Raw genomic sequence first — 23,366 nt, forward strand, 5'->3', positions numbered from 1 at the left:
TCTAATGGTTTTGTGAAACTCTCAGGTTTGTTGCATTAACATGCTTGTTCTGATTTACCTTCTGGAACGCAAAAGAGTTCAACCAGTATGAAGGAGAAAATTGGAAGTCCTGGGTTGCATCTGTGGTGGTATTTGTTGTGCCAGATTGCATGGTGTATCTTTAGTAAGGAATTTTGTAAGTTTTGTATATGTATATGTGATTAGTTTTTCTGGAAATTCAAAGTTCAGACTGCTTAAATGACAAGGGACCTGCCTGTTCCTGAGCTTTGTGAGTCAGTGTTGTGTTTTGGTTTTTTTTTGTTTGTTTGTTTGTTTGTTTTTAAGCAATGTTCTCCTTGCCCTGCTGATGAGTTTCACAACAGCTTTCTTGGACTGCTTGTAATTTTCCAGGTGTCTTTCCTTGAAATGGTAGCACACTTTTTCTGGTTTTCCTTTTGGATTGAAATGTGTCTGATGTGTGTGACCTTTAAGCCCTTTTCATACACCTCTGTTAGATTTTTCTGGATTATTTGACTGCTCTTTGGCTGTGCTCGCTCTGGTTTCTTGGGAGGAGCTTTCCTGTCTGCAGCTGCTTTTGCAAGCACATTGGTGTTATTTGGGGCATTCAGTGAGTTCTCTGGGTCATGCCACTGATCTGGAGTCTGTCTTTCTTCCCATGGTGATATGAGGCAGGCTAATGGCTTTCTTGTTGAATAAAGCTGCAGGGGGGACACCTTGCTCCCAAGTGACCTGAGTTTTCATACTAAACATCTGAGGAATTGAGAGGTGACCTTTTTTGAAATTGAAAGATGCAGTTACTGAAGAATAATTTAAAAGACCAATCTGTGCTGTGAAACAGATGATGTCTCACTGCAAGGTGAGCCCTGAAGCTCTTCCTTCAGATAAAATCTGCTAAACAGCAAGAGGCACAGTTTTGACAGCAACATGTCTGGTTTTGTGCGTTTCATGTTTTCTCTAGGTGCAAACTTCAATGCTATCTATATAGTCTGGGCTGTCATCTGGACTGGCTTCAGCAACTTTGGAGGGCTAAAGATTTCTAGGAGGTAAATACCCCATGAGGAGTAAGGGGTCAGCTCTGGCTCTGTGAGGGATTTTGCTGTAGTGGTGTTGTATAACATCAGACATGCTGGTTATGTATAGCAGAACTGTAGTGCTTCTGGGTTTTCTCTTGTTGGGACAATCAAGAGAGTAACAAAAGGTATATTCCTGGTGGACGTTGACCAATGGCCCACAAACCTCCCTCTCCTTCTTTTTCCTCTCCCTGAGTACAGCAGGACTAAGACAAGACTCTCTATGGAGGTGTATTTCTGTTCTGCCCAAAATACTGAAATAGGACAGATGGAGTCACCATCTTGTTTTTTTCTCTAGTGAGATTCTAATTTGCCCAATTAAGATTTGCAGGGAAAAGATAGTGCTAAAAGTACTGAAAAGTTTGTACTAAAAAGAAAAGTGGATGTCCACAGCTCCTTTCTGCAGCTTAACCCTTCTGTGGTTCACCTGTATTTCTGCTTATGCTTCCTGGATGTTCTTGTGGTAAAGTGCTTGCGCAGTGGTGGAGAGCTGTTCAGAGTCCTGGAGCTTGCAACTAAAGACAAGAAGCTCCAATGAAATCAGTAAAAGCGTGCTAAACAGCTCATCCACAAAAGGGCAGGTGTTGGGTTGATGTTTATAGGTATGTAATGGTACAGTGTTAAATCTGTCTGGAAAATGATCTTTTTTCTTCCATTTTCTGTATTTCTCTTACTGTTAGATTTCATTCTCTGCTCTATCACTCTTGTTATTGCAACAGCTGTGTTCTGCTACCAGTAGATGGGGCAGTTGCAGGCTGGCTGTGCTGAAAAAGGAGCAATCAACACAATAACAAATAAAATCTGAGGATTTTAAGAGGCCTTCCTGATGCTCTGAAACGTCAAGGCAATCTTGCCTGTATCTTAGTTTTTGTTTGCAACTGGCTTTCAGTGGTTCATGAAAAACTCACAAAAATTTAATTTGTGATGGTTTTTTCCCTACTTTATTTTTGCCTATAAGCATCAAAGGCTGCGTAAGGCAAGCTGTGATAATTCTGAGAATCACAAGATTAAATCTGAAAAGAAAGAGATGAACTTGATTAAAAATATACATAGAGTTTTCTGTTGTGTTGGAGCTACTCAAATTTGAATTTAGCAAAGGAAGAGACAACTGTAGCTAAAATGTGGTGTTGTGACAATAAGCACTTGTGTGATAAAAGCTGAGGGGAAATGCAAAGTGGAGCTTTAAAAGCAGCCGATCACAGGCTGGGGTCCAATAACATTTTTCTTTGTATAGGAAGGATTTTAAATGAAAGAAGAATCTGCTGATAGCAATTCTGTTTCTTGGTTGTTTTAAATGTACATTGTCATTTCTAATTATATATATTATGTGGTTTATTGCTCCCATATAAAACCTAAGGCTTTCAGAAAGATTCTGTAATTATCTTAAGAGCTTCATCATGTGGGTAACCCTTAACCCTTAAAATAATGCTGGTTCCTTTGTTTAATAATGATAAGAATTTGCTTCTTATGAGTTTGGTTAAATTGAATTAAAACAGCCATCCAGTTTAAGTAGATAATTTTGCTTTCTTTTGTTTTATGTCTTCTGAATGTCTTCTCCTTAAGCTTTATCTTTAACTCCCCTTTTTCCTCTGTAGTAAAATGTTAGTGGGATTCCAGGCTATAATTTTATTTCAGGCCAAGTCAGGAAGCAGATGTGATGTGATTTAGCTGTGGCAACTTGCTGGCTTCAGCAGAATTTAGCGAGTGAGAGCAGTCCGGTATCAGAAGACCCATATGGCAGGAGAGGCATTGCTATCCGAGTTAACTCGGATGGTCATTTTAGAAGCACTAGATGCAAACATAAATTCTTTTTATGTGACGCATTTGAGTTTAGTTACTATACCTGTGGTCTTGCCATCTATGATTGTCTTCATGAATGCAAATGGGGCGGCTTTAATGTTACTAATAAAAATATTAAAAACAAAAAAAAAGCTGCCATAAAACTCAGTTGCTTTTCTGCCCTTGGAAACGTTCCCACATATTCATTAGCTTTGTAAAACAGTGCTTTGTTTAAGAAGAGAGCCCAGCCAGCCAGCACGTGCAGTATGCAAAGATGATGTATCTTGTCAATATAATTTAGTGCACTATTTCGGTGTAATTTTATCAGGCCAGTACAGCTGCATATGATAATCACTTCACTAAATCTTTACTGCTTAATGCAGAGGAAGCGAGAATTGTTCTTGTGCTACAGCCCAGCACCTACCCGGGCACAAATCCTTGTGCATGGTCACCTTCTTGAAGCAGGAGGAAAACACTGCTGGTCAGGAGGCTCCTGGCTCTGCTGCGTGCTTAGGATATAAGCACACCGGGGAGGCCGTGCAGCAGGACAGCCGCTTCACTGCGGGCACCCACGGCCCCATCCCTGCAGCTGCCATTGGTGCGGAGAAGCAGGAAGGAGCCGTGGCTGATTTGCTGAAATTTAATGTCACACCTTCCCTTTCTTCTCCATCCCCATGAGTCCACGAAGCACAGTTTGCTAGGAAACGTTAACCACAAAGGGAAGCTTTCACTCGACAAAGAAGGCATTTTCACGTCAGATTATGGATTGGCAGTGGTAATCTGATGAGGGCTTCTGTGCAGTGACCCAAATAAAAGGTGATGTAGCACATTTGCCATCCAGAGTCAGCATTTACCATCTTGAGGGAAAGTGTATGTGAAGTTTTGAATCTAAGTGGAAATAGGTATATACCTGTGGATTTGTGCCATGGTTGGGGACTTTGATCCAGAGAGGCTTTGGTGGGGAGAAGCTGTGAAAGAAGATGCTTAATGTGCATCCAGAGGAGGAGCATGTGGGTGCTGTGAAGGACCAAGATGAAGGACTGGGTATCTCTGCTGTGCTGACAGTGCCATGTGCCAGTATGGCCAAGCTGATCTCTTAGCTGGCTGATCCGAGTACTTCTCCCATGCTCTGTGCCTCCTTTGCACTACATTGCTTGTCTGCAACCAGTGAATGCATGGAGGCATCTCAGACTCAAATAGAACAAAGCAAAACAACAAAAAAAAAAAAAAGAGAAAGAAAATCCCACCACCTCTCCCCCCCCCCCGCCATAAATAAATAACACATACACAAAAAAAATGTCAAGGGTGTGTTTTCTGTTGGTTGTTGAGCTCCACAACCAGCTCACTGTCCTTCAGATGAACATCTGTGCTGGCAAAAAATGAGGTCAGGGGCATGCCTGCTGGGGAAAGCAGAGAGGGGAAGAGTTACAGGATCCTACCCTGTCAGCAGCAGGTGCAATGGGGCACCTGAATACCTGCTTACCATCTTTTTCCTTGCCCAAGAAATGCTGTGGGGAAAAAAAATGCTTTAATCTAAATAAATGTAAATATCCATTTATTGTTTAGCAAGGGAGCAGAGAGGATATTGGGTATATGTATCAGTATTTAAAAATATGGCTCAGCAACATATGGATCATTGGGCAGCTGCCTAAGCTTTGAGACCTTGAGCTTCATGGCTGCTAGGGTCACCATACAACTTCCAAACTTCCCTGCATCAGGGGCAGACGGGGGCGAGTAAAATAAATAATAAATAAAAAGCCTTCCCTGAGTGTATTGGCAGCATCACAGAGAACACATTGGTGAGTGCATGAACTACTTCAGTGAGCTGAATGAGAAGCACAGCGCCCAGCTGTAGAGCAGGTAGCTGCATCATTCTGTAAACCCTTGATCTTGGTCTTCTGCTGTTTGCAGTGCTGCTTGTATGTTCTCCTAAATGACTGCTAATGACTGCTGCAAAGCCAACTGCAGTCTGCACTTAAGTGTGAATGATTCTGACTGCTGCCTCCAGCCTGCTTTTTGGGGTTTTACTTTCCCATGTCAGGATAAGAAAGATCTTGATTGCAATGATGGATCAGAGGAGGTGGGGGTTGCTGGATCTCTGTGGCCCTCTGGAACGTCAGTCTCACTCAGACAGGGCTTTTTCCTTCCTTTTGAATAGATTTCTTTGAGCAAACACCTCTGCAGTCCTTTGTTTATTAAGCAAATATATTATGGTCCCGATCTTGCAAATCGAGCATTTCACATTCTAACCCTGCCCTTTCGCGTTTTTTGTTTTCGTGTTTTTTTCATGCTCATTTATGTATATCACAAATTTGGAAGACCAGAGTCTGCAACCATTGCCACTGATGCTTTGTTGTTGTTGTTGTGGAAGGGAGTCATTTTCTGTTGTGCCTCAACTTTTCATTTTTGACAAGGTGCTGATCTGCACCTCAACATGTCTTTAAGCCTTGTTTAAACTATAAAAAATAGTGCCAGTGTGGTGTACTTGATTAAAGTGCAAGCGAGCCCAAATAGCATTTAGTAAACTGAACTTAGAAAATATCTTAATTTAACAGTAGTAAAAATACCAGTATCATGTGAACTGTGCCTATAATAAGGTAAAGATGCACAATTTCTGTGTATATCTTCTTCCATAATAGGACACTGCAGTATAAATCACGGTTTGTCTGAGGGAGTTTACCGCATTTTCATGGGGATGGGTGGTGAGCTATTCACATTGGCTATGGGACTTTGGGGCAAAAACGAGCATATGGTGGTAGAGCTGTGTTTACTGAAGTGTCTCTGTAATTATTCTTTTCACCATGATTAATACTGTCCTCTCTAGCAGAGATGCATGTTTTAATGGCATTCCTGTCCTTTAGACAAAGGTAAGTCAAATTTGCTAGGTCTGTATGACTCCATTTTGCCTGTGTCTGCTCTTTGTTCTGGGAAGGCTTGTTAACAGAGCAGTGCTGTCACAACCTCAGAAACATAGAGCATAATTCTCAGCCGCTTCACTGAATGGATGTGGGTTTTAAACTGTAGCAGCTGCTGTGTGGCATCAGAGGGAAAGTCCCTCTGGAGTACAGTCATGTCTCCAAGAGGGACTGCAAGCAAATGCCTCAGGAGAACAGTAACCGGGCTAAAGTGCTTGTTGTACCTCTCCTTAATGCTTTCCCACTTCTTTCAGCCATTTGGACTTGGAACGACCTAAGCTGGATGCGTTTGTTTTTAATTTAGTAACACACAGTGGATTTCTCTTCCCTGAACTTGTCGTCAAACAAGTGCCACCAGCTTTTAGGTTTTGTAGTTGTCTTTGGCAAGCTCATCTAATCATCGCATGGGGAGAGCTGTCTTGCTTTCTTCTGGTCCTTGCATCTCACAGTTTCACTTCATATCCGCTAACTGCTGCACTGATGGGATGAGTGAATAGTTTGTCCTGTGGTTCTGTGCACATCTGTTACATCCCCTCAGTCATCTTTTCCCACAGAAAGGCGTTCTAACTTCTCCATGTTTAGAGGCTCTGTGCTTTTGGCTGCTCTTGAAGTTCTTACCCCCCAAAAAATCATGAAAAGTCATTAAATGACCTGTATTTTGCTATCTTCAGTGTGAAAAACTCTGCCTTGAAGGGACAAGAGAAGGTTGCTGCTGTCCTCTAATGACAGCAACATTTTCCTGGTGATTGCAAGCTTCTGTGCTTCGCTAACACAGGAGCTTTGGCAGTTCTCTTTGTTCTTAGAAAAGATCTCTGCTCTCCCAACGTTTTCCTTCCCTGGTCAGTACCAGAGGAAGGAGAGCGTGACAAGTAAGGAGAAACAGGGTGTGCTTTGTCACCGTGGCAGGACCACTGCAAAGGACACCAGGTGGACGCAGCAAGCACTTACAAGTAGAATGGCAAGGAGGCTTCTGGAAGCTTTCAGGCTGAAAAACCACCACAGCCTGGGGTTCAGGCTGGGCCTCAAAGGAAGGTGGGCACAGCAGCGTGGCATTTGCTGCAGTCATTGCTGAGCAGCATTGCTGAGCTTCAAAAGAAACCCAAACCTGTTGTCAGTGCTCCTCGTTTCATCTGTATGCATGTCTCACATGTGCTACTTGCTTATAACACTGTTCCTCTGATATTTTTTATATTTATTGCTGGACACAGTCTTGTTAGTACAATCTAATTAATCTGAGTGTGACCCTTCTCTCTTTTCTTCCTAGTGGGATATTGTTTCTATTAAGCAGAGCAATAGAATGAGCATTGTTCAGCTGACTCATGTGAAAAGAGAAAATAGCATTTAGTAAATTAAGCAGCTCTTCCCACTTGCTGTTTATATGCTCTGTAATGTGATCTATGAGAATGGGGATGCTTTGATTTAAAAACATTTGCCTCAAACCTCCTATGGGATTTGAATTTACTTGCATCGTGAAAATGCAGATCACAAATTGTGGTGTACGCAAGTACCCGGTGGGTGCTGGGTGTGTATATTAGCCATTCCATCATATCTGTGCTCTGCAAGGAGATGACCCCTTTCAAAAGCAATCAGGAATAGTATAATTAAAGCTTGCTTCTGATTTGAGCATTTATTCAAACTGCCATGCCTCAGAGGACCTTGTGGCGGAACTGCATGCAGGGTCTGTGCTGCACTATTGACTTAAATATTTAATAACCTTTCCTGTTTGAGATCCTTTAAAGCTATGCAGAAAGGTTCATGTCTGTGTGAATTTCTAGCTAGGTTTTGTTTTATTCTTTTCAGTTTGGATGCCTGGAGGGCAGCTTGTGCTAGGGCAGCATGAAATATTGATCACGAAACAGTTCAGGCTAGTGCGAAGGAGGCCCAGTGGGAGGAGGTGTGCTGTGTTAGAGCAAGCATGAAATAGTTTTCCAAGGTTTAGTTAGTTGCAACACTGCTCCAAAATATAGCATCAGTGTTTAATTTAGACAAGCTTGGCTTAGTTTCTGAATTCTGGGCATTTATTTGCTTGCTTGTGTGTTTAGATTGCATGCTGTGTGTTTTTTTTTCCTATATTTGCAGAGATGGCAGTGCCTAGGTCAAATCTAGATTATCCTTTTTTCCATGGAAGAAATATAAGTGAAGCATTCTCAGCATGCTGGACCCACCCTGTCTGGTCTGATAGTTTTCCCTGTGTTCTGCATGGCCTATTTAATTGTTTTCCTTTTTTTTTTTTTTAATGGAAAATTCTGAGCCTGGAAGCAGTCTGCAATCTGCAGATGAGCCTATGATACTTGGTTTGATGCATCATTTTTTCTGTTAAGATGATGGTCTTAATCTGTAGTAGCTTTATTTAATCTTGGAAACTTTGGTGTAAATGCACAGAGTTTATAAGCTGCTTTTAAAGGTATGTCTAGATCTCCTTTTTCATTCATTTGAATTTTAATTTATTAAATTTTAATCAAAACCATGTGAATTAAACATACTTCAGAAATTACTTCAGCACTTCCCATAAGATAAGATACAACTCTTGGTTTGGATGAATGCTCAGTTTCTTTTCATGCAAGTCCTACTTTCCAAAGCTACCAAAGGAGCTGCAGCACTGGGAGGAGGGTGATGATGGGATCACCAGGAACCCAGGGCTGTGCAGGAAGATTTCCTGGTCTGGTGTTTTTCATGACCACTGAACACTTCTGCCTCCCTGGTTGTAACTGAAAGGGTGTAAGGGACTGTGGCAAAGGAAAGCAGCAAGGAACTGGGAGGAGCTGTTGACTCTTTGAGGGTGGAAAGGCCTTGCAGAGAGATCTGGACAGATTGGAGTGCTGGGCAATTACCAGCAATGTGAAGTATAACAAGAGTAAGTGCCAGGTCCTACTCCTGGGACGGGGCAGCCCTGGCTATACGTACAGACTGGGCAATGAGATGCTGGAGAGCAGCCCCACAGAGAGGGATCTGGGGGTTATGGTTCGTAGCAAGTTTAATATGAGCCAGCAGTGTGCCCTAGCAGCCTGGAGGGCTAACCATATCCTGGGGTGCATCAAGCACAGCATTGCTAGTTGGTCGAGGGAGGTGATTGTCCCGCTCTACTCTGCGCTGGTGCGGCCTCACCTCGAGTACTGTGTGCAGTTCTGGGCACCATAGTACAAAAAGGACGCAAAACTGTTGGAGAGTGTCCAGAGAAAGGCTACTAAGATGGGGAAGGGCCTAGAGGGGAAGATGTACAAGGAGCGGCTGAGGTCACTTGGCCTGTTCAGCCTGCAGAAGAGGAGGCTGAGGGGAGACCTCATTGCAGTCTACGGCTTCCTCATGAGGGAGAGTGGAGGGGCAGGCACCGATCTATTCTCTTTAGTGACCAGCAATTGGATCCGAGGGAATGGTGTCAAGCTGTGGCAGGGGAGGTTCAGGCTGGATATCAAGAAGAGGTTCTTCACCAAGAGGGTTGTTAAGCACTGGAACAAGCTCCCCGGGAATGTAGTCATGGCACCGAGCTTGTTGGAGTTTAAGAAGCATTTGGACTGTGCTCTTAGTCATATGGTTGGAATTTTTGGGTAGACCTGTGTGGTGCCAGGAGTTGACTCGATGATCCTTGTGGGTCCCTTCCAAACCGGGATATTCTATGATTCGTTTCACTGGAAGCAGCCTCAGAAATAAATACCCTTTAATGTTCAGGAATTCTGATGGAATTTCTTGTGTCGTTCAGACTTTATTTTCCAGCCTCCTAGGCTATAGTTATAATTTCACTATCCCTATTCATTTGTCTTTGCCTGGCCTTTAGGAGGACCAGCATAGATGGCAGAGATAGTGAAAGAGAAGTGAAGGGTGGGGAGTGGTTGGGTGAAGGTGTAGGGAAGGGCGAGTTTAGATATTCTTTTCCTTTCCATTTTGGAGCCAACACTGACTGCTGGTTAGTCCCCTTCCTGTACCCAACTTCTGCCTTGTCTCTTTGGACACCTCTGCTTATAGAGGATAATCTCTTTCCTGCCCAATTGCTCTTGCTTGTTCACTAGGCACTGCGCTAATCGACAACAAAATTGATTTCTTTTGGGCCTGCTATTCAGTTTCTCACTTTGAAAACTGTCATCAGCCTTTTCCGTGAGCCTGGCTTCCCGTGGGTTTGTCCCATACTGCTGACATCCCACCGTGATGACAATCACAGTTTTCTTCTTGTGATCACTGCCAGTACTCTCCCTTCCTCCTCACCATATCATCCACTCCATCCCTCTTGTCCTTCACACATCTCCACCATCCTCTGCCCCCTGAAATACTGCCAGATCCTTCTCGTGTCCTCTACCAGTTTGGCTTGATATGCAATCTCATGTGGTTGTGCCTGGCTAGGAGCTTTGCGTGTACTGGTTGGGATTTGGAGATTGGACAAAGCAGATGGCTCTTGAGCTTGTTCTGAAGCATTTCCAACAATGTCACTCTAATTTGAGGCTCCCTCTACCCTGCTGTTGATTTTTCCTGAAAGATGTATGGACTTGACTCTTTTGGTCTCCTGTTCCTCTGTCAGATTTGGCTGAAGCTGGCTAGAGAGTCAGAAGACAGCAGGGCAATCCCAGGTCAGCCAGGGACAGGGTGATCTTTAGTCTCCTTTTTAGGAAGCCAGGTTAACAAGAAGTTAAAGACAAAGAAAGGTGGCAAAGTATCATTTTATTCTTGCCTGTAGGAGGGATGATACTGCACACTGTGATTCTCAGACTTGGTTACCCTATCCTTGGTTACCCTACCCTATCCTTGCAAGATTTGCTAAACACAAGTGCTGAAAACACCTGCTTGCTGGTTGCTGGTGTGCAGCTCAAGCTGAGAGCTGTGCACTGGTTGGAAATTTCAGAAAGGTTACGCGTGTCCTTTTTTGAATCCTTTCTGTAGCACATATGAATATGACTTGGACAATATCTTGGGTACAGAAGGCTGGAAAGAAAGAAGCTGAATCCTGGATGCACAGATCTTTCTGTTGTGTTGTTGGCACCTTGATCCACATATTTGGCCATCACTTTACCATTGTCCTCCAGCATGTAACAGAAATACAGCGTTCACAACATGAGAATCTGTGCATAATATCTATCAAATGGCATGATAAACGTAGCCCTGGAAAATTGATTGATTTATTTATTTTTAAAATTTACAGTGCTTAATGCTTTCGAGTAATGAACTGGAGGGAAGAGAGAAAAGAATTGAGATGGTACAGTGTGTTGTTATTCCAGCCTCAGGAGAGTATGTGCTAGTAGGAAGCACTCCAGCACTCTGGTTGGATTTGCACATGGTTTGACCCATTGCTCACAATGACACAATGCTGAGCACACAAAGTGGCTGCTGAACAAGGACTTTGCTTCTATGGCCTGCTTGCAGGTTTGAAGGGTCTGTGTTTCTGGAAGAGACCACTTAGGCCATCAGGCACTCTGCTTGTGTTGGCAGTTCAGCATTACTGATGGGCTGCCTTAAGCAGAAATGAGCCCGGTGGTTAAAAGAAAAATGCCAAGCCAGAAAAGCAATTTTATTTATATATATAATGTATTCTGTATCCCATTTCCTGGAAGAAGTTTGTTCCTTTCTTTGGCTTTCTCTGTATTTTTGGGAGGTGCTGCCATTGTGGCTATTAGGAAGGTCCTTACTAGGAGTGAGGTTTTCCAGTTATGACAACTTGATTTGAGGACATGCTTTTCATTAATAGTTTACTGTTTGCGTGTAGCCAAGGGGCATGCCTCGGCTGGATAATTGGATTTGGAAGGCTAGTGTTTGTAGCAATTGTGACACTTCTTGCTGTGAAGCCAATTTCTGGAGCGATGCAGCTGATACAACATCGGGGCAATCTGTTACAGTGCCTTTGTTCCACGGATGTCTGGCTGGTGTGAAAAATAACCACAGCAAGAGAGTCTTTCCTCAAGAGCATGCCTACCTCAGCACAAGGAAGCAAAATTAAGACATTGTTCTGTATCTAAAACCAAATCAAAATGTTTTGGAGAAAAAAATGACAGAAGTAGAACTCTGCAAAGTCTTCACCAGCTTATGCAAATTTACATTTTATGTTCTTTTCTTGTGATCCTTTATGAAGTTCAGAAGGCTGATTAGCTGTGACCCAGAACCCATTGTTTCTCATTTCTACTCTTATGAACTTAAAAATTAAGAAATTGTTGGTTGTTGTTTTTTCCAGTTTATCTTCTCTGCTGCCTGTATATACTTTGAAGGAACATTTTGTGACACTTTAGTCTATACTTAAATGCCTCTAACAATTTAAAAAAAAAAAAGGAAATGTTATTTTAATGCTCCTTAGTTGTTCAGTTATTTTATCCTAGTTGCTGATTCTGTCAAATTCATGCCATTTCTGAATCTGATACGTGCTCAGCCATGGAAATCCTAGTCTTAAATCAGCCTTTGATGCTTTGGGTAAAATGCAGGCCCTGTGCAAGTCAGTTTGAACTTGTGGCTCCAGGAAGCCCTGAGCTTCTCAGGATCTCTGATGCTTTTTAAATAGTAATATTCTTTTTTTGTGATATTCAAGCTGTGTAGAACAAAAACTACAATTTTAATTGTACACTAAAAGGGACTATTAAGAACAACATATTTTATGCAGAGGATGCTGCTTTCCCTCACTCTGTCTAATGATTTCAAAGCATAAATAAGGAAAATATTAGGTACTGTTTTGCCACTCTCCTATATGCACACAGTGTTGAGATTTTCAGTACCAGTCCACACTGTTCATTGTTGAACTTGCTCTTTGTCTTACTGCCAGATTTATTTGGCTGGTCAATAAAACATTGTGCTGTTTTTCCTTGTTTTTTTTTTTTTTTTTTTAATTTTTATTTTATTTTATTTTTTTTGCTGTTGTGACAGGGACTGATTTTTGTGCTTCCTGCTCTTACCTCTCCTTTTGCTCTCCTGTGTCACGCATCGCCTTCCCAGCTCTTCACCTTGAGCACTGAAATGATGCCCACGTCTTCCTTAGGCTCCTAGTACTGGCTGGTGTCTGGGGTCTGATAAGGAGTGTGGTGCCTTGGGTCACCTTATATGTGTTGACTTGTTCTGTTCATTGCATGCTTCATTTTCTTCAGTCCAGTTCTTTCCAGTGTTGAAGGTTACACACTTGCAGTTGGTTTGACGCACTAAAATGCAAGGGGTGGAATGTCTCAGCATTACCATCGGATGTTTGGGCACTGTTATGTAGGGTCTTGACTCAGTTTTCATGTGCTGGAAACAAATATGCTTCAGAGAGCATCAAATGCACCAGTGAGGGAGTGGGTGCTAAATCGACTTTCCAGGCTGTGCCAGAGCCATGAGGATCTGTCGTACCTGTTGTGAAGACAGATCCTATGCAAGGGCAGTGAGGCCAGAGCAGAATGAGGAGGGGCTACTCTGGAAGAGGTTGGAATAAGAGTCCTCTGCTTTTAAGGGTTTGGACCCCAGAGTTTCTACTTCCTCTTTGAATTGTGAACATACAGAGAAGAGCCCCCCTCATGTCTGCTTTACCTCTTGCTACATTTGTTTTTTCTCAGCCAAATTTCAGGATTATCAGTAAAGCTGTCAAGAGAACCTTTGACATCAGCTTCATAAAGAGAATATCATGTTGCAAATTGCCTCAGGTAATTAATTATTTCTTCTTTAAATAGAAGGCTTGATATGCATCAATGGTGCTATGGGATGTTTCTCAAGAGAGAAATAAATGCTCCAGCAGGGCCCATAGTGAGTAGTAAAGCACTCTTCGTATGCAGGAGGCTCATTATCCTTCCAGTTTAATTCTACAAGGAAACAAAAATACAACCTTCATCGTGGTGGATTATATTAGAAGCAAAGTACAGCTGTTCACGAATTCCTCAGGGATGTGCACGTGAGCTTGGCAGCACTTGGGTGAATACACATTTCTCTGGTTACAGGGTAAAACCAACACAGCCCGCCCAGCCTGGCAGAGCAAGTGGAGTCTTTGAGCCAAGCGGGCTAGGAGTCGGTAACAAGATACAGTCATGGTACCCACCTCGCAGTGTGCCTCTACCTGGCAGGTCCAAAGGAGAAGTCCAGACCATGGCACGTTTTCTGCTTGCAGTGCTCTCCAGGCCAGGGCAATGCGTGTAGTAGTGCTGGCAGACTTGGGCTCCACATTTGGGAGCAAACATGGCAGCGACTTTGGAAGTGAGCTTTGGAGGATGTTACTTATGTTGGAGAATTGCTTGCTTTTCAGTACACAGCTGGTCTCCCAAACTATTTTCAAAACAATCTTTCCCATTCTAGCATTTAATCAGAGTTAGAATTGTTTCTAAGTAGGCAGGTAAGCACAGTGTCCGTTTTGTGATGTTTTTCTAATTGGGTCCTATTGGCATAGAAGAGTCCCTTTCAAATTTGTGATTTTATGTATCTATGGATTTTAGCAGTATAGAAGAGTAAAGAGAAAAATGTATCCTTTTTATTGCTAAAACTGTCTTCTCCACTGACTCTTAGGTTTGGAGGGGCACTTTGGCTCGTCTTCGCTATAAGAGGACGAAGGCTGCCCTGACGATACTCAAGTATTACCGCCGCTACAAAGTGAAGGCCTACATCCATGAAGTTGCCCAACGCTTTCGCAGTGTGAGGTCAATGAAGGATTATGGCAAGCATGTGCAATGGCCCACTCCACCAAAAGTGCTGCACCGATTTGAAGAGGCACTCCAGATGATTTACCATAGGTACTAATAAAACTTTCTGTGTTTTTAGTCTAACCCAAAGGACTGAACAATTACTACTTGTTCCATAAAAGCTGGATAAATGAGTAGAGAACATGAACTGGGAATCAAAGATGAAGGTATTAGTGGCTTCTGGTACTCTTGACCATGCAAATAATTATTCTGTTTCAGAGATTTACTCAGGATGGACATTGTGTTTCCTTCCTCAGCTCCTCTCTTGGCCTTTCTGATCAGTTTTGAAAGAAAAGAGCAGCTGGTGTTAGGCTGGGGGAAAGAGAAAAGGAATCTTCTGGACTCCATCAAAACTTCTATAAGTCATTTTTTCTGCAATAGATTAAGTAGTGTTTCACTGTTCACTGTATGCAGAAAAGGTGTTTTATACATTTATTAGAAGTGTCTGATACCTAAAACCTTTTTCCTCTGGCAAGTCTGGTATTGTAGACAAGAGGGGTATAAAGCAGTTACAATTCCAGTTTGAAAAACGGTAACTTCTGAAAGTCAGTGAACAAGAGAAATGTTGGCTGAATGGGACATCTAGAGATCTCTAGATGAGCCAATTGCTTGATGCAGTGTTACCACCAGCACCAGATCAGGTCAGCTTTTTTTTTTTTTTTTTTTTTTTCTTGGATGTCTCTTGAAAACCATCCACAACCTATCTGGGTAGGCATCCTGCTTTCTGAATAAGCTCAGTTATTATAACCACAAAATTTTAGTTATTAAAATTTTTCACAGCCATAGTCTTAGGGATCTGGTGTTGCTAAAGGCTGGAATATGGTGTAGAGTAATTGCTGGTCTGTCCTGTACTGTCCTGTTTCATATTACAGTTGGTTAGGTTTCAATCGTAGGGCCAAATTCAGTTATTAAAGGAGAATGATGTTGTAAACAAGCCAAAAAAAAAAAATGGCTTGCAAAAACTTTATTGCACACAGATGTGCTGGTAGTTTACTTCTGGGCACTAGAGGGAGGGAGGGGAAAGTGTACCAGCAAAAGTTGTCAGGAATCAAAGGTGCTATGTCACCTAAAGCTGGAAACCTAAGTATTGTATGAAGGGATGCAATGGAAGGACTTCTTTTTTTTCCTTGCCATTTGTAGTCTAGGTTTGCCCGTGTTTGCTGACCTGACAAAATTAGTGCTCATAGTGCATGGTACAGACTGTGGACCTGACTCAGGCTTTCTGTGGCAGGTGGAGAGGAGGTGAACTCATCCGGAGCATCCCACCAAAAGACCTACCTCAACTGAGGGCAAAGGTTGCTGCCATGGAAGTGCTGAAGGGTCACAGAGCTGATCTTGGCCTACAAAGAGCATGGGAGGGGAATTACATCGCACTGGTGAGTCCAAGTGAAGTAATCAATGCAAATAGAAGGGGACTGCTGCAATGGCTATGGCTCAGAACACTAAAAGGGTAGAAATTTGATATTAAATTTTAAAAAGTGGGTATTGGTTTCTTGGGAGGGAGAGTACTTTCACGTTTTCTCTGTGGGTTTCATATGGTCTTTGATTTCTACTGTACTGCAAGTTAAATTTTACAAAGCCTAGTTTGAGTGAGTGTCCCAAACAACATTAAATGATACTGAGTAGTGCCATTAGCTGACACTTCAAATTGCCAAGCCTAGGAAAGACAGAAAGCAGAAATTCTAGATAAAATGGGATGCTAAGAAATAGCATTAAATGAAAAGGAACGAAAAAATTCTCTCTAGGCAAGTTGCAATGCTTCTTTTACTCCATCCTTCCTTCAAGTATTTTGTTTTGTTAAGGTTTTCTCAGAAAGCACATAAAACTCCAGATGCTCCCCTGCTCTTCAGTGAGGCAGGGACTGGCTGAAGCCTTTAGACTCGGTGGTGCAGCTGTGGTTCTGCCAGGCCTGGCATGACGTAATGCAATTACTTTCTTTAGTAAGCAAGAAGAATTGTGTGCCTGTGTTTGCTCTTTCAGAGACCAGATAACCCTCAGACCACTGGCTCCTTCATCCCTGTTGCCACTGAGCTGAAACGGAAAGACAAGTACATGAACGTCCTCTTCTCGTGTCACGTCCGCAAGGTAACCGGCATGTGCGTGGTCTGCAGACACATGATCTGGGTGGGGAAAATTCTTGCAGCTAAAATTTTGTGAAGCAAAGGGTGAGGAGAGGTAATGCTGGAGATATTTCAACAGGTGGCAGTTGAAAGCAGTCCTATTTTAAGGAATAGTATAAGTGATTTTTGATGGATACGTAATTCTGAACCTATTGCACCAAAGGATGATTTTTCTGAGGGGCTTCTCTGACCTCTTCATTTCAGAGGAATTAATAAATTCTGTGTAACTGGCTTGGGTCTGACTTTTTCCATAGCAGAAAGTTAGTTCTTTTTTGTTTCCTTAAATTGATTGAAAGGTTTTAAAAACTAATTAGAATAATGTACTTGCATAATTTTTTTTATGGATAGTTTAGAGTGATCTATATTATTCTGTTTTTAAATGTCTGTCAGGATAAGATACTTTGACTTTTACAAAGACAAAGACATTCAATGGCAGGGCTACTGATATTCAAGTGTTTTTCAGGAGCTTTATATTTGTATACGCTTTTTATTTCCAAAAATGTGCTTTTGTAGTCGGTCTTCACTTGCCAGAAGTAGAGCATGTGTGTGATCGTTATCATTCTGCAGATATTATGTTTAACAGTAAAACAAAATTAATTTTGCAGTGAGAAATCTCACTTTATAACAAAACTTCTTTGCAAGTGGTAGTGATTTATATTATTTATACAACAGTAAGTGATTTCTGTATATAAAAATAGAAATCTCTTATTGCTAAAACTATTTCAGTGGAGTAGTCCATTGCTTTTAACATGTTCACTTTAAGAGTGTGGTTTGCTGATTAAATGAGTGGTTTGAGTGATATTGGTTTATGCTGTTAGGATTAAAGGAGGATTGGGTGAGTCTGAATCTGAACCTCATCTTTACAATCTTGGCAGCAGTTTGAAAAGTTTGGCTTTTTTCACCTTAGGCTGAAAACAAAGGAATTCTTATTGTAATTCATTTAATAAACTAGAACAAAAATATTGCTGTTTCTAGCTAAACTGGAATAATTGTAAAAATACAATATTAAGTTCTTAACAAAGTGACTGTAGGAGTTGTCATTTTGAATAAGAATGGAGAGACGGTGAGGGGAATTATTTGGTGTGTGTATAATATTAAACTCCCACAGTGGGTATACATATATTGCTCACTGTTATGCAACTTGTAATCTTTTAAATCCTTCTGTTTCTCTCACTTGCTCCTTATTCAGCTTTAAAGGACAATATCCTGCACGGGAATAGGTAAAAGCAAATTTTTGAAACACAAATCCATACCTTATTCTGTTCAGTAATTGCAAGCACAGAACTCTTACCTTTAGGCAAGCATCTGAGCAGTTCCTTTCTGCTTATGGTGCATGAAGAAATCTTTGAGAATGCAAACAGACCTTGTTTCTATACTTCCTTTTACTGTGTTTACCTTGTTAGAAAAATGCATTTTCTGCCTGGGTTTGTTGCATTGGTGTCCTACCGCTTTATTGATAATAAAAGCAGGCTGGAGACAGAGAAGATGTTGCCTATCATAAAGTAGGTTTCTACCTGAAATTTCAGTGCTTGCAGAGGTGAAGAAAGCTTTAGCTTATCATGGGTGCTTTAAAAAAAAGGTAGCTCAGTTGAAATAGGGAAATGCCACAGAGACTGCGAGGTTATAGACTTGCAGTCTTGAGGTTTTTAAATTATCTTGCAACTTTTTTGATTCGTTTAAAGGTTAAATCGTTGGTCACTCTCATATATCAGAGAGGTCAGGCTTCATCCTTCCTTTGCCTGGTTAGTTCGGGACATCTTTGCCTGGCTTTTGAAGTCATCAGCAGTGGAAGCACACACAAACATGGCAGGAGGCTACATATGGCTCAGGTAGGACAGGTGCCAGCAGAGGATGGCAGCTGGCTGGCACATGGGAATGGCTGCTCCTCCAAACCCAGCTGTGCCTGAGTCTTCAAAGTCATTAATGCTTTTCTGGTCTTCATCCTTAAAGATCTGTCTTAGAAAAAATAGCTAAATGTAGTGATACAATGGCCTTGAAGAAACTGGTAGGAGGCACCTCTTCTCAAACAAATGGATAAAATCACTCCAGCATTACTGTTGAAGACAAGCCCGCATCTAGGATCTTTAATGATGTATGTAAGCCTGGCAATTTCAGTACATCTCTGTGTTTAAACTCAAAAGCAAATGACCCCTTTCAAATCCATGCTTGGATGTAACAACTTTTTGAGCGAACTGCTTGTCTTCCCTCATATGAACAAGAAACGTCCAAGTAAACCTGAAGTGAACAAAGGAGAGAAACAAACAATCGTGAACTTTGAAAGCTAACAAGACAAAGATTTGACATTTCAAGATTTATCATTTTACTTTCCAACCAATGCACTTCTTTACAGAGTCTGAACCTCAGATTTGCAGACTAAGCAAGAGTGAAAATTGCTGTAAAGCCTGTAAGCAACTTCATTCTTTGACTAGACGAACACAGTCTTTTCCCTGAAAACAGTGCTAGCCTGTCTTTCACTGTGTCACATAAAAGAATTTACATTTTGAGCTGTATTTTTAAAACTAAGGTGCTTTTTGTCAAAAATACAAAAAAGCTTCTTTTAAAAAATAGAAAAAAAAAAACCTACAATACAAAATACTTAAAAAAAAAAAAAAAAAAAAAAAAAAAAAAAAGCTTCTTTACCCAAAAAGTACTGTAGTCAGTGCTATTGGGCAGGGATAATTTATTTTTTTAAAAAAATAATTAAATAATTAAATAATTAAAAAAAAAAACACATTAAATTCCTTCTTGTTAGCTTTATCCTCTTTTAAATTGCCCATGTAATACCACATTACTTGCACAAGTATGGCATTTAATGTTAGCACGTACAAGCTGTATTGATGGTCTGAACATTTGAAAGGGAGGTATTTTCACTGCAGTGAAGTTTGTCAAATTTCTTATGCTAAACCTGGTTTGTTGTGGATTTGCAAATTGACTGTTATTGTTTGTTTCTCAGCTGAAACTTGGCTCTCACAAGCTTTAGCAAGGGACTGAAAAATGCGTTAAAAAAAGGAAAATGTGATTACTTATTAGGTGATTTCATTGCTTTGCTTAAATAATGCTCTTCAACAAAGCATCAGTCCACAGAACAGGATTACTCAAGTTCATTGGTTGTGTATTATCATGATTCAGTTTACTTGGGGATTTTTGAGCAAAATGTGCTGTTTCTGCTGGTCCTTGTGTCAGGCAGAAAGGTGTTACTGTAACAAGAGCACTGAGTCGAGATAAATGTTTTATTTTTGGACCCACATTAGACTTCCTTTACGCCTTTGAATAAGGTGCCATACCTTCCTTCCACCATGCGTAAAGCAGTTCTTGTCTTTCAACAGCAATATTAGGTGTCTGATCCTTAATTTTTTCAGATAATTGCAGTCTGATGCACTTCTTTCTTTGAAAATAAATGACATAAAGAGGATAAGTAATGGGCAAATTGAACAGACACAAGTCTGGAGTCCATGTATGTAAAAAAGTTTACATATAGAACATATCTGCTGTGGATTGTAAGATATTTGCTAACCGTTAACTTCTTTGAAACAGATTTTTTTTTTTTTTTTTGATTGACATTGCTGTAGTGAAGTCAAGAAAGTAATAGCAACTTGTAGCAGCCAGGGAGCTGCTCTTGAAGTATTGATAACTGCTGTTAAAGTTTTCTTTATCTTGAGTGTATGGGGTCTTAATTTCAACAGCTTGAGATGAATAATAGCAAGCGAATCTGTTTGGACCGAAGGTTTTGTAGTTCTTTTTATAGAATGCCTGTGAAGAGACTTTGATGTCTCGCTGATGGGATGTGCATGTCTTTGCTTTCTCGCAGTAGGTATAGGTAGAAGCATGTCATTTCGGCCTTTGGAAAAATACATCTTTACGGAGCATTATGATGCTCTTTATTTTTCAGAGGAAATTTTCAAGATTTTTGCCTTGGGAAACCAAATGCATATTTCATGCACACCACCAGATTTTGTTTTATCACCTAGGAAACAACAATTTCTCCTTTTTTAGAATAAGGCTTTTTTTCCCGTTTTTCTCCCTTTTCATTTGTGGCACTGTGCTCCCTCGAGAGGACCATCTCCAAAGCCTGGTGCCTCTCACCCTGCAGTGGCAGAGACCTGGAAAGTTCATTTGAAGGTTTTTCTGCTATTGGCTGAGGGTTGGACCTTCATTTTTCCCTATAAGCTAGGCAGGAAGCTAAATTAGGACTGATTCACATTGGGATCAACAAAGATATAAATAAAAAAAGCCCAGAGGGTGCAGAGAACACAATGCGAGGAACGGCTGTTCTCTGAGAGGGTATAATCAGTATCTGAGAACATAAGGCCTGTCTCTACTCCTACAAAATCAAAAGAATAGCGGCATTTGCAATTGTGCTGGCATTTCTCTGAATCTCTTCTGTGCATGCTTCCCAATGTGACAGGTTACTTCTAAAAACACAACATGTGTTATTTACATAAATATGCCATAGATGCATGAGGCACCTGAAGCAAAGCAATTGCTTGGAAAGAGCTGAAAAGGACATGAGTTACTCAGCAGCAAGAATTTGCTTCTCATGTGAGATAAGCTGCTGTTCCCCTTTGGTGTGGCTCTTTAACTGTTCAGCTGAATTTATAGTTCAGTGTGAACGCTACAACAGTGGGTAGACCCAAGGAAGAGTCTGAAACACTCTGGTAAAACTGCTGTAGTGTTATATTGCAGAATCAGAACGTGCTTTGAGGGCAAAGACATTTCTTCGCAGAAAGAGTGGTCAGGGATTGGGACGGATTGCCCAGGGAACTGGTTGAGTCACTGTCCCTGGGGGTGTTCAAGGAAAGGTTGGACGTGGTGCTTGGGGACATGGGTTAGTGGGTGACATTGGTGGTCGGGGGTGGCTGGACCAAATGATATTGGAGGTGTTTTCCATTGAAAACATAGAACTTTCATGATTTTACGATTTTAGGGAAGCCTTTGCTTCCCAAGCCATGGAGAGTGGTGTCCAGTGAGCTGCAAATCCCAAGCACAGCTGGCAGAAGCTGCATTGCTCTGCTCAAAGAACCCCACAAGTAGCACCACACACTCCTAACCTTCTTTCTCCATGCCATTTAGTGTTTCATTTTATTTTTTTTTTCTCCCATCCATTGCTTCCTAACGTAATTCCAGTTTTTCAGCATCTCTGCTTGTAAGATTTTCCAGGCTCTTACCAATTTTTCTTTACCTTCTCTGAACCATTATGTTCTCCTTTGTCTTCTCCACACCAGTGTGTTACCAGTATCCCAAGTAAGAACCTGGCAACCAGGACATTATTCCCCATGCTTGTCTTTACTGCATATGAACTCCTTCCTTTTTTTCAGCTGCCTCACATGTTTGTGCCAAGTTCTATCCAAAGCTGTCTAAAATCATCTTCAGTTACTTTTTCTGAGTTGGTGTGGTTAATTTAAAGCTGTCATGTAGCTCTTTGATTTGCATTTTTTGCTTTTATCTACTCTGAACTTTGCCACTCTGCTGCCTGTTGGTGGAGCATATTTAAGGTCTCCAGTCTCCTGATTTCACCTAGGAAAATCGTATTTATGTTCATGTGCCTCATCATGTCTCACCCTTGTTTACACTTCTCAGTTGATTAATAAATATCTCTGTGACTGTGATACACTGATAACTCTGGTTTTGCCTTGATGAAAAGTATTTTCTACTTTCTGCCCTACTTTCTCACTTCCTTCTGTAAAGACTTTGCTTGGTGACTGTTTAGTACCTAGCCTCTTGGGAGTGGGCCTGTGAAAGTCTAGATTGCATCAAATATTCTCCTTTTGTGTAGTATTTACTTGACGAATTAATTGTAATGTTAGTGAAACATGTTTCTTCTCTAAAAACCCTGCTTGCTAGAGCCTAAAATCACCAGCAGCCTAGAATAATATTTGAGATGAGCTGCAGGAGGATGGGAGGGATTTAAATGGTCTGTGTATAAAAAGGAGATGTGACTAAAGCCATGATCCCAGGGTATAAAACACTGCTCTGGAGAGAATATAATTTTCTTTTTTGTGGGAATGTGATCTTCCTACTTCTGTTTCTGTAAAAAAAAATCACATCAGCTGTATGAGATATGTAACAGTAGTTGACTAGTGTCAGTCTTCCTGTATTTTCCACAGATCTGATGTTATTGTGAAGGTATGTCAGTTAGTATCTTGTAGCCTTTGAATGAGTGCATTCTTAATAAACAGTTGCACATCTTTACAATAATTTTCCAGAGGTACTTATGGCTTATGTGGCATTTGACAGCATTTTTGGTGATTTAATTTATCAGGGATGCTGTTGCTGGAGACCTGATTGATAGCCTACAATATACATGAAGTCAGAATATCTAGAATTAAGAGAAATGATATAATTACATTTCTTGGTGCTTGGCTGTGTCTATTACTTTACATCATTAGCTGATGCTTAATCAATCTTTTTTTTTTTTCTTTTTTTTTTTTTTTTTTTAAACTCTTATGTAGAAACAGGTTGTGTGAACTCGAACAAAATACTGGGACATGGGGCTGTGTACTTGACTGTTTTCAACTGCACTTGGTTCTTCCAGAACATCTGTGAGCTCATGCATTTCAGTCTTCCCATAGTTATTTTTTACTTTATAAAAAACGTTAAAAATAATTGGTTTAAAAAAAAAAAAAAAGTTTTAGGATTGATCCACGTGAACTAAAACATAAGAATACTATAAGAAAGAGCTTCTTTTCCCTGTGCACTGTCAGTAGAGCTGCTAGTGTTGGCTTTTATTGCCCCTTTCTTCCGAGTGTCTGGTTATGCAAGCAGTCTCCCAGGTGGATAGTGTTTTGAGTACAAACTGAAGTGAGCCATCTTCTTGACTACGCCTAAGATTATTGCATGAGGGTTGGGACACATATGTATAAATAATCTCTGCTGCTGTTGACTGAC

At 41.0% G+C, this 23,366-nt stretch overlaps 1 protein-coding gene across 2 annotated transcripts in view; it reads left to right on the forward strand.

The window, feature by feature from the left end:
- Positions 1 to 23,366, forward strand: part of MYO1D (myosin ID) — a 157,214-nt gene that overhangs the window by 69,038 nt on the left and 64,810 nt on the right. For both annotated transcript variants that reach the window (XM_032202841.1, XM_032202842.1), the window contains exons 17-19: positions 14,189 to 14,412; positions 15,593 to 15,737; positions 16,342 to 16,446. In XM_032202841.1, the coding sequence (XP_032058732.1) occupies positions 14,189 to 14,412; positions 15,593 to 15,737; positions 16,342 to 16,446 (474 nt within the window). The remainder of the gene's footprint in view (positions 1 to 14,188; positions 14,413 to 15,592; positions 15,738 to 16,341; positions 16,447 to 23,366) is intronic.

Source organism: Aythya fuligula, chromosome 24, assembly GCF_009819795.1.
Source record: "Aythya fuligula isolate bAytFul2 chromosome 24, bAytFul2.pri, whole genome shotgun sequence".
Taxonomy (NCBI): domain Eukaryota; kingdom Metazoa; phylum Chordata; class Aves; order Anseriformes; family Anatidae; genus Aythya; species Aythya fuligula.